A 12,093-nucleotide genomic window follows, 5' to 3' on the forward strand; every position below is an offset into this window, starting at 1 on the left:
AAGAGAGCACTTTGTGACGTCTCTTTCATAAAAATAAGATTCTCTCACTGTAGCATCCTTGGCTGTATTTTTGTCCTAGAAAGAATATTAGTATGGTTTAATAAAGTAAGAAAAGCTGAAGAAAAATAAATAAATAAATAAATAAAGTCCCAGAGATCCCACTGTCTCCACGTCCCCTCTAGGTGTGATGAGACTACAGTGTGCACTGACCACTGGCATCTTTTTTACATGGATGTTAGGGAATCAAATCATGTCTTTGCTCCACTAACCGATCCATTACAGTAGTCCAAAATACACATTTTTTTTTTTCATTTAAAAGAGTTGTATAGCGGGGGGGNGGGGGGGGAACACACACTGTTTTTGTTTTGAGACAAGGTCTCCCTCTATATTCCAGGCTGGCCTTGAACTGAAAGTGTAAGGGTACTTACCAATGCTGAAAGGGTAAGGGTACTTAGAAATCAGCTGAAAACTTCCTTAAATACATCAAAAGAGTTAAACGCCCAGATTCAGAAAGCCGACTGAATCCATAAGATAAGGCACTGATGCCAAAATGTATAACTTGAGAAAATTTAAAAGAAAGGCCAACTATCTACATCATGCTCTAAGGTTTTGGGAACAAGAAGACAAACTAAATGAGCTCCTTATTCTCACGAGAGACAAGGAAAGTAACTGTGAATTTACAGAATGCACAGAGCATACAAATGCTGAGAAGAGATGGTACCCATCTAAAGAGGAGCCCAGGCCCCAAGGCTTGTAGAGCAGGTGGATCTCCAGAAGCTGAAGGCAGAACGACAGACCCCACGCTGAAGAACACTGAGTACTGAACAGATACATCGGGAAGGGAAGGTGGTGTTGGAAGAACCAGACCAGGAGGCTATGCTGAAAGCAGGTCTCAATACGTGGGGGCCCATGGTTATCCACCTCGTGGGAAGCCACACTAAACACTGGATAACCTTTGCCACCCAATGCTAATAGGAGGGAGCCTGCAGAAGAGGGGCTTGTATCTTCCTGCCAACCCTAAAGTGGGCTTAGGGTCATAACCTTTCTGCCAGGATAACTTAGGGCAGATTTCAAATGCAAATAATTTTAATACTATGGTTGAAATAAAATGAAATGTGAGCTCCTACCTTATTTATAGAAAACCAAAAGCACTTAGTAGTCCTGTATTGGTGCCAGCCAATGACTAACCAAGAACATGTGACAATAATCTAGGGGTATGGGTGAGGCAGGCTCAAAGGCCTACTTACCATTGATAAATTTTTGATAAAGCCCAGCACTATCAAATACACCCTCAATTATTAAGTTCAAATGCTAATTATACTTATTGTTATCAATATAAGCTACAGGGAAATGAGTGAGAACCCGAAGAAAGCTTCCTTTTAGCTTTCTGACCCAATGAAAAGGCAGACAAGTAGATGCTCCCTAAATGACTCCCTAAATGGTCCACTGAATGTCACCTACCTACATGAAGGCAAGCCCTGCTGTCCAACCTATGAATCTATTGACTTGTAGGCTCTTGAGTTCTTCCAGAAAATGTCCTGGGAATGATTTCAAATGTGAATATGTGACTACCTTATATGAACAGGTCTCAGATCAATGGGAGAGTAGCCAGAGAAAGCAAACTACAAATGTTTGAAAGAATTCAAGAGAAAGAGCTGAACCTGGGACACTTCTATCCACTTCAATCCCTAGGCAGGAAGCCCCTTTCCTAGTCAGGGCAGGACCACTGCCCATCACCACCCCATTTGTGAGGGAAACCTCATGGTGTCCTGTGATCCATGCTTACTGGTACCCATTGCAATAAGCCAGTGAAAACCAGAGACCTGATGGAAGTATGCTAGTAATCCTACTACTTTTGAAGCTGAGGTATTTTACACAGCAGGCAAGTAAAATAAAAAACCAAACTAACAAAAAACTACAGTAATCATAATTAGATGTCAGTAAAAACACCAAATGAACACAAGCGCCATTACAATAATGTTGTTTTTATGGTATAATATGGGTGACAGAAGTTTCCAAACTTTCTGTTTGGATACATGAATGAAATTGTGATGGATATCTAAGAATAACAAAGTAATTCCTATAGGGTTCATAGAAGGCATGCTGTACTAAACTATAGGTGGCCATATTATCAGATCACATTGAAGCAGGTTGGGGGCTAGCCAGTCAGTCCTACATGATCTTCCATCCATACACAGTCCCTGCCTCTCCATCTCTCAGGATCCTGTACAGTCTGTCTCTAAACATGCTCTAACCAATGTAACGAGCAGCAGTATGAGACCTGAACCCAGATCTCAGGGAATTTGCAGCCCCTCCTTATCACTGGAACTTCCCTATGCAGCAACTGAGGAACAGGCCAGCAACTACTACCATATACCTCAGCAATGACTACCTGGAGATGTCTTGGCTACATGGGACTACTATGAGACATTGATACCACTTAAGATGCAGTTGGTGAAGGGGACTGAAGAGATGGCTCAGCAGTTGAGAGCACTGGTTGCTCTTCCTGAGGTCCTGAGTTCAATTCACATCAGTAACCACATCAGTAACTCACAACTGTCTGTAACGGAATCTGAGTCCCTCTTCTGGTATGCATGAAAACAGAGCACTCACATGCATAAAATAAATACATTTTTTTTTTTTAAAGGTGCAGTTTGGGAACGGTTTGTTATACCAATGCTCTTGGAAACCAGGCTTTCCCATAGGGATGTATTATAGGCAACATACCATACTCTTAAGCAGACTGAGGACAGTCTGTAGGAATGGGCCCAGAACTGCACCTGACACAACTCATGAGGCCATTGAAAAGTGATTATCTGCCGGGTGGTGGTGGCACACGTCTTTAATACCAGCACTTGGGAGGCAGAGGCAGGCGAATTTCTGAGTTCGAAGCCAGCCTGGTGTAGAGAGTGAGTTCCAGGACAGCCAGGACTATACAGAGAAACCCTGTCTCGAAAAAAAAAAAAAAAAAAAAAAAAGAAAAAAAGAAAAAGAAAAGGACTGTCTGTGGTAATCTGTCCTGATTTGGCTAGGGCCTACCCTCACAGCAGTGACTGGGCCTTTTAAGGGGGCCCTAGTGTAGCTGGGTAAAGCTGCTGCTCCAAGGGTTCTTGCAGAATGCCGAAGTCTTCAGGTCACCACCTACTCCCAGCCTAAACACTGAGTTAAACAAAAGTCTCAAGGGCTTAAGACCTGCCTCAGGAAAGCCTCAAATGGCGGAGAAAGCCAAGGTACAGGAAGTCTTCAGAATGAACAGGCTGGCTCTATAATATACTATCGTATGCTTTCTAAACACTGGCATTGGCCCCTCAGGAAACCTTTCCTAGTCCCCAAGCCATGTGGAGAAACTGAGCTGCTTCTTGGACTTCCAAGCCAGCTCTTTGATTTTCCCACAAGGAGAACATTCTGGCTGCTCCAGGATAAGCTGCCCATAAGCAACTCAACTCTCCTCATTCTTGGCGCTTTCCTTTCCCTTAAGATCTGTTTTGGTTTCTCCCTTTCTAGTCTGATTTTTTTGTTTGTTTGTTTTCATTTTTAAAATATAGTACAAGGGGACAACAACAACAAAAAAGTGTGTCCTGAAAGATGTAGCTTCTCCATTCCCACTTGGCCTGAATTAGTTCTCAAGGCCTTGCTGGCCAGTCTCACTCTCTACTGAAGAGGGTTCACACACTCATGGCACCTAACAAAATACAAAATAAGCAAACACCTTTTTTGTTTGTTTGTTTCAAGACAGGGTTTCTCTGTGTAGCCCTGGCTGTCCTGGAACTCACTCTGTAGACCAGGCTGGCCTTGAACTCAGAAATTCGCCTGCCTCTGCCTCCTGAGTGCTGGAATTAAAGGCGTGCGCCACCCACGCCTGGCGCAAACACCTTTCGACTTAACTGTGAAACTTCTTTTAGATTCCTTTAGAACCTAAATATTATTCGGTCTGAGGGCCTTCTCTCAACCTGCCACTTGCTGAGGTTGTAAGTCCTTGCTAAGTCCCCACCTCCAATCCTACCCTTCCTCATCCCTCACAGCTCAGAACAATCTGCACTTCCCTTCATAAGTTCAAGGGTTCTCCTTCCCCTCTCAGCTGAGCCAACTCACACCCACTGCTAGCTAACAGTCACCAGTCAACATAGTTCTCACACCACCAAGTGGCCGTGATCTGCAAACTGACACACGAGACAGTGAACAGGCTGCTGTACAACTACTGCTGCCTTCAGGAGGTAGCTCATAGGTATCCCCATTAGATACCATAATTAGTTAACCATAAATGCATACCCATTAGAAGCACAAATACTGGGCACAAGTCTGGGCTGGTGTCTCTTGGTAGAAGATGTTGAAGATCACTGACAGGTAGCTTTCAAGTCCTGATTGTTGAAATCCTATTTAAGTTGACTACAGACTTTAAGTATATATTATCTTCATAATTGTTCAAAATCAACTATAAGCTTGCATGAGGGCCTGAATTTGATCCCTATGTCCCATACAAAACAGCAAACAAAGCAAACAAAACAACAAGAAACAAAACAGCAGAGTAGCACCCACCTATTTCTAGCATCAGAGACTTCAGAGACGGGATGCCTGGCACCCACTGGCCATCCAGCTCAACCTACTCGATGACCTCCAGGAGAATAAATGGCTCCTGAGGACCTCAGGCTGACCTCTGACTTCCATATGAGTATTCATATGCATATGTACACATATACAGACACTGAAAAATGAACTGGGACTGGGGGCTAGGGATAGAGTTCAGTGGTACAGTACTTGTCTAGATCCATAAGGTACAAGGTTAAATCCTTAATACCACAAAGTAAAAAGGGAAGAATGGTGGAATGCATTCTAGAGTGCATACTCAATTCCTAGTACCCTGTAAATAAAAACAAATCACAAATAAAATAAAAACTCTTTAGGGTTCAGGGAGATAGCTTAGAAGATAAAATGCTTGCCATGCAAACACAAGGTCCTGAGTTCAGACCCCTAGCACCCATTTAAAAGCTGGGTGTGGTAGCACATGCCTATAATCTCCACACTGGGAGGGAGGAGGGTTGAGACAGGCAGACTCTCAGAGCTCACTAGTCAGCTAGTCCACAATCAGTAAGTTCTGTCTGAATTTAGTTTGAAACCCTGACTCAAAACATAAGGTGGGCAGCAAAAAAGACCCCAACATTGACCTCTGACCCACACATACATGTGTGCACACACATGCACACCAAAAACAAAACAAAACAAAACAAACAGAAAACACCCCAGGAAATGCCTTTTAAATGACATAGGGCATTCCTAAAATGTTTTCTGGCCAGGTGCAGCTGCATATGCTTTTAAGCCCAGCACTCAGAAGGTAGAAGTAGGTTGATCTCTGAGGCAAGCCTTCTCTACATGGCTAGTTTCAGACCAACTTGGGCTACTTAATGAGACCTAACTTAAAAAAAAATTTTTTTAAGCCGGGCGTGGTGGCTCATGCCTTTAATCCCAGCACTTGGGAGGCAGAGGCAGGCGGATTTCTGAGTTCGAGGCCAGCCTGGTCTACAAAGTGAGTTCCAGGACAACCAGGGCTATACAGAGAAACCCTGTCTCGAAAAACCAAAAAAAAAAAAATTTTAATTAATTAAAAAAGATCTTTTCTGCTTGTGGACGTTGTACATCGTGGTGCGCACTAGGCTCCGCACCACGATGTACAACGTCCACAAGCAGAAACAGAAAGTAAAAAAAAAGATCTCTTAGCAAGTCTATTCTGATTTTTTTATTTTAAAAAAATTTTAATTAATTAAAAAAGATCTTTTCTGAATTCTTCCCAGAAATAACCAGTAAAAGAGCACCAAAGTAGTGTCTGTAGACTGTTCAGCATAGGCACTCCCTTTCAAAAGAGCACAGTAGGATGCCCCCTCCACCACCAGACAATGGACATACTGACTGCTAGACTAGCTAACCTGTAGGTTCCTGCCTTGCGTACACTCAGGCAGCACAGAAACGGGAAAAAGTATATTAGGGATAGAAATGGTCCTATTTTTCTAGGTGCAGTCAAAGCAGTGTCACTCTGGTGGAGTGAAAAGGTGAATGTGACTTGTCATATGGACTATGACTTGTGTCTTTCCCCTGCTGTCTAGTTCACTCACAGAAAATTGTTTAATGAGCATGGAAGGAGGGGCAGGCCAGAAAGGGCAACAGGTCAAAGGAAAGTGATGGCTCTCCATCTAGTTTCTGAATGCAGAGTCCTTCACTCCTGCAGCAACCACCTGAACTATGGTTCTTATGGACTTTAGGAGTGGACAAGCAAGACACATAGAGAACTGATTCATGGTGTACACCTTTAGTCCCAGCACTCCAGAGGCAGAGGCAGGCAGATCTATGAATTTGAGGCCAGCCTGGTCTACAGAGTGAGTTCCAGGACAGCCAGGGCTACACAGAGAAAACCTGTCTCAAAAACCAACAACAAAACAAGGAAGGGAGGGAAGGAGGGAAAGGGGGAGGGAGGGAGGGAGGGGGATCAATGAAAGAAATTAAAAAGAAGGGAGACTGTGAAGTAGGAAGGTGTAAGGGCAGAATGCTGCAGTCACGAGCTGTGGGAAAAGCTCCACGGCAGGATAGGCAGGAAGGGGAAAACAGGACCAGTGACCAGCATCTTCAAGACAAGTGCTAGGGCACTAAGGAAAAGGACCAGATCTGCATCAGAAAGACCAGAATACAATACTGGAGCTTGGGTCCTGTCTCTCCTGAGAAAAACAAGACCAGGGGCTTAGCAATCCTCAACTACCCACTTGTTTTAAGACTACTGAGATCACACATGTGTTATCATGCTTGGCTAGTTCTGTTCTTTTTTTTCTCTGTGTAGCCCTGGCTGTCCTGGAACTCACTCTGTAGACCAGGCTGGCCTCNAACTCAGAAATCCNCCTGCCTCTGCCTCCCAAGTGCTGGGATTAAAGGCGTGTACCAACGCCCGACGGATTTCCCATTTTCTTGCCTCTCCTTCCCAAGTACACAGGGAGAATACTATTTGCCATCACCATGCCCAGTTTACAAAGTGCTAAGGACTGAAAGCAGAGATTCTACGTGCCAGGCAAGCATCATGAGTGTTGTTTTCATACACATACATATATGTGCAGAGGCTAGAAGCTGACATAGGGTATTTTCCTTGACACTTCCTATTTTATTTTTTAAGGCAAGTTAAACTTTGCCAGCTAGCTAGGCAAACTCACAAAGACCTCTAATTCCTGCCCAAGTACTAGGTCCATGCTAGCTGCCTAGTTTTTAATGTGTGTGCTGGGGGTAGTGTGTGTGTATGAACTTAGGCCCTCCTGGCTGTACACCAAGCACTTCACCAACTGGGTCATCTCCCCAGACCCAAAGCATTTTTAATAAAATGAAGCATTTCTTTTTTTTTTTTTTTTTTTTTTTTTTTGGATTTTTCAAGACAGGGTTTCTCTGTATAGCCCTGGCTGTCCTCGAACTCAGAAATCCACCTGCCTCTGCCTCCCGCATGCTGGGATTAAAAGTGTGTGCCACCATGCCCTGCAAAATGAAGTATTTCTAAGGTTATAGGACATAACACTCTATAGTCATAGGTATCTCTAAAAATGTGACTTAAATTATGGGTCATCTCCCTCAAAAAATGTATGTGCAATATGTGTGTGTGTGTGTGTGTGTGTGTGTGTGTGTGTGTGTGTGTGTGTAATACAATTTGAAGAGGACTACTTAGCTGTGAACAAGGCAGAAGAGAGATCAAAGTCCTGTCAGCCTACAACTAGGATCTCTAGTGGGCCCAGCCCTTCAATCAGCCCTCTTGCTCCTCCTTCCACAGGTAGCAGGGCAGAGCAATGCCTGAGTCTGTAAGAGTAACCCAAACTCTCAGTAACAGATACAGACATAAACTCTGCTCCAAGGACCTTCAACCTGCACACATCTTCAATTAAAGAACAAAATGTCCTACGTGTATACTATTCACCCTCTCAAAAGTGTTTCTAAGAAACGCTCATACTGACTGACCCCCAAGACACCAATCCCACCACCAATAGTCTCTATGGGGAGCAAGCAGATGGTAGCTGAGCATTCTTGCCCCACTCTTAGTGTTATGACAGATTTTCTTCAATACCCTCTTACCCTAATTATCATATGCTGCTTTCTCTAATAACCACAACCATGCAGGGAGAAGGAAAATCAAAACAAAATCCTTTTCAAGGAATACAATCCACCTGTTTAGAGAACAAAAGCTATCATACCCCCAAAATCTCCTCCTTTAGTAGGTAGGCACGCCAGTGTATGTCCTGCAATCTCAGTCCTACAACCGTGAAAGCAAGAGGATTCAGAGTTCAAGGACGACCCGGACAACCTAACACATTTCAGGTTAGCCTGAACTACATGGCTCAGAGGATCCCTGGTTACACTTTCTTCAAAGTCCACAAGGAGAAAATGAAGAGGAATTTCAGAGCAGTAATAATTTAAAAGTTTGGGGGTGAGCAGGTAAAAGTGTGGCCCTCCCTCCTGCAAAATAAAGTCCTGAATTTAAAACAAGCAAACAAATAGAAAAATAAACAAAAACTAAAAACCTAATGGCAGGTCAATGGATAAAGGATGCCTTCTGGTAAGAGGACTGACTTAATAGTGCAAATAGGCCTGGTCCACAGTAAAAACAAACATCGTGGCTGAGCATGGCCTCCATGAAGACAATCATCATGGCTGTGTCATTTCCTTCCATTCTCCCAAAGACTTAGAGACGAAGAACAGGTGGGGAGCTGTGGACTGCACACTCTTACCATTGCACCACACTGCAACCCCTGCATCAAGCTAGTTTCCATATCCAAAAAATAAGAAATGACCATCATAACCCATGAACAATCACTGACCATAAACAGAACAAACCAATTCTGGCACTAATGCTTGCGCTAGCCCAGGGGAGGCGGATACAATGTGATAGTTTGGGGATTCTCCAATTAAACACAGCACATCTCCACATAGTCTGAACTAGTCACCCTCAGAAAGGGTTCAGGCAAATATCAAAGAAAAGGGTCTAAGAAGAAAAGTGCCCATGTGGATGATACAGAGAAATCGAAGACAGGAGAAAAATAGAAACACAAGGATCTAAACAGCTGTTTATACAGAAAGTACATGTGGTGAGCTTAAAATGACACAAATACACATGTTCTCTCAGAGTAGTCAGGATGGAAGAGCATCTCCAGGTCCCATTCTTTCCCACAGAGTTTCTTTCTTCAGAGAGCTTCATCCTAAAGCAACCTTCAGGGAGATCCCGGAGGGCCAGTCTTGCGCTTCCTTACATGTTCGCGGCATCACACTTGTATTTCCTCATCTCCTTGAAGGGCTGGCTACACAGGCTTCATTGTGTGCTGAGTGTTGAGCTCATTGCTGAATATAACTCAAGAGACTGTGGCTTCCACTGAGGCCACACTGAGTCTGACGCAGTAGACATGGCGGATGGGGCCGGGTTCTAGTTGCCTGTCTGCCCACTGACTCTTCTGGATACACTCACTTACCTGGCAGTCAGTGAGTACCTGACCAACATACAGAGCAGAGGAACTACTCTGTGAGCCTTACCTTATGTACACTTTTGGGATTCTCCAACCAGGCACAGTACATTTCCTCCACATAGTTCGAACTAGTCCCACTAAGAAATGGTTCAGCAGCTACAGGTGCGGAGTAGCACCGGATCTGTTGAAACGTCCTAATTGCTGCTGGTTTGTTTTGTGAAAATGTCTTAACAGTCTGGGAGGCCGTCAATGGCCTTAACTTAGCAGCACAAGTCCTTAAATGAAACATTTTGTCCTGAAGCCTTCCACAAGTACCTGTTTAAAAAAAGAGAGAAAAGTTTTAAAAGAACGATAAAGAGATAAAACTCGCCCAGCTGTTGAAGAAAAATATACCAGCTTAAAAGGGTTCACAACAGCTGATGACTTGTTCGGAGCCTAGCCCACGTGCTCAAGAGCAAGACAGCATGACTGTCAGACTGGCATACCCACTTCCCCTAAGAGCCTGGACTAGCCCAGAGATGGGACAGAGTTGCAAGCTTTACCATCTGACTTAGGGTCTTTACATTTATATATTAAATGACTACAGGAAAGACAGTAAGGATTGGTTAAGAATTATCGTTAACTGCAAATGGCATTCTCTAACATATCCAGAAACCATTGAGTGTTCTCTGTGCTCTTAGTACTGGAAGTAGAATCTGACTTTGCTTATCCTCAAGTAAGTTACCCCTTGAGAAATAAATATAAAATGCCAGAGAAAACCTAGGTCCAACAGAACAAGTGTCTAGAGAGCTTCAAGCCCTCCTTAAAATGACTCATCATACAGTTTGTCCTTCAGCAAATGGCGCAACACTCTACCTAAAAATGACCAGATACTTGCTTGTTAGCCACACTGAGATTTACATTCAGATTAGTTTAGTATATGTAGCCTGTCCTTCAGCCTTCTCTCTTACATATGTGTTAAGAAAACTCTGGGCAGGTCTCAAGACACAATTTCAGGGGCTTTGCCTAATACATTGAGAATAATACATTAGGGCTGGAGGGATGATTCAGCAATTACGAGCATTTGTGGTTTTCATAAAAGACCCAGGCTTGAGTCCCAGTATTGATATGGCTCACAACATTCTGTAACTCCAGTTCCAGGGGATCTTGAATCCTCTTCTGACCTCACAGCACTAGGTATGCATGTGGTGCACTTATGTACATGCAGGCAAAATAAACACATATAAATTTTTAAAAAACTAAAAAATTGAAATAAAAAGAAAACATCAGCCGGGCAGTGGTGGCACACACCTTTAATCCCAGCACTTGGGAGGCAGAGGCAGGCAGATTTCTGAGTTCGAGTCCAGCCTGGTCTACAGAGTAAGCTCCAGGACAGCCAGGGCTATACACAGAAACCCTGTCTCGAAAAACCAAAGGAAAAAAAAAGAGCACATCACTGGGAGAGTGGTGGTACAGGCCTGTATTCCCAGGAGGAGGCAGAGAGAAGCAGGTGGAGAGTTGAATTCCAAACTATCTTGGTCTACAGGGCTACATAATGAGACTGTCTCAAAACAATGAATAAATAATAAAAGAGAAAAAGAAAAAAGATGTAGAACCCTTTACATACGAAATTCAAAGTGGATCCAAGTCTTAACTGTAAGAGGTAAAATTGGAGCTGGAGAGCTGGCTCAATGATTAAGAGAGCTTCTACTGTTCCTTCAGAAAAAATCAGGTTTGATTCCCAACACCCACAGGGCCACTCCAGATCCAGGGAATCTGACACCCCCTTCTAACCTTCACAGGCACCAGGCATATACATGGCATAAACACACAGAGAGACAATTTTAAAAAGAAGATGTATTTGGGGGAAAAAAGATGAAAAAAGAAATAGTAGCCTAAGCTCAAAGCTACAGTGCCTGACTAGCATAGGCAAGGCCTTGGATCAGACATCAGAAACCTACTGCAGTGGGGATGCTAACATATGAGAGAATAAAAAACCTGAAAGAACAGAACCAAGAAAAACGTATTTTTAAGTGTTAAATGGCTGAACCTTAGGAAAGATAAACTTAAATATTTAGGCAGGTGTCAATAAGCAGATAGACCAGTGGGGGTGGATGTGAGGAGGCATTTTTTTAAGGTGTTGCACAAAAACCAACACCTGTAATGCCAGTACTCTGGAGACTGAGGCAGGAACATTCAAATGTTATCATACATATTATGTATATGGCATATATACTTACATATTAGCTATAATCTATTAAATGGGTATATATTAAATATAAATATGTGTACATATAGGTGCATGCACTGATGCACATGTGTATATAGGTCCAAGGTCCATCTCTGATGTTACTCCTCAAGTGTTGTACTCTTTTTTTTTTTTTTTTAGAGACAGTGTAGCTCACTTGTCTACAACTTGTCAAATGAGGTAGGCTTGCTGGCTAAGGAGCCCCAAGGATCCACCCTCTTCTGCCTCCCCAGCCCTAGGATTACAAAACATGTACAACCACACCCAGGTCCTTGCCCAGTAAGCACTTTACTGATAGTGCCACAGGTATCAATGACACTAACTTGCTAACTAGGCCTGACTTGCTTGTTCTCTTTGAACTAGAGACAGTAATTACTCTTTTTTTTTTTTTTTTTTTAA

General features: G+C 43.2%; 1 protein-coding gene and 1 pseudogene across 9 annotated transcripts in view; one reads left to right on the plus strand and one right to left on the minus strand.

The window, feature by feature from the left end:
• Nucleotides 1-7,790, plus strand: part of LOC110330810 — an 8,290-nt pseudogene extending 500 nt beyond the window's left edge.
• The window catches only part of Ogdh (oxoglutarate dehydrogenase), a 66,467-nt gene that overhangs the window by 49,265 nt on the left and 5,109 nt on the right, over nucleotides 1-12,093 (minus strand). For all 9 annotated transcript variants that reach the window (XM_021211147.2, XM_029545333.1, XM_021211145.2 and 6 more), the window contains one exon: nucleotides 9,535-9,782. In XM_021211147.2, the coding sequence (XP_021066806.1) occupies nucleotides 9,535-9,756 (222 nt within the window). In that variant the 5' untranslated portion in view covers nucleotides 9,757-9,782. Of the gene's footprint in view, nucleotides 1-9,534; nucleotides 9,783-12,093 lie in introns of those variants that run through there.

This window comes from Mus pahari, chromosome 13, assembly GCF_900095145.1.
Source record: "Mus pahari chromosome 13, PAHARI_EIJ_v1.1, whole genome shotgun sequence".
Lineage (NCBI taxonomy): Eukaryota > Metazoa > Chordata > Mammalia > Rodentia > Muridae > Mus > Mus pahari.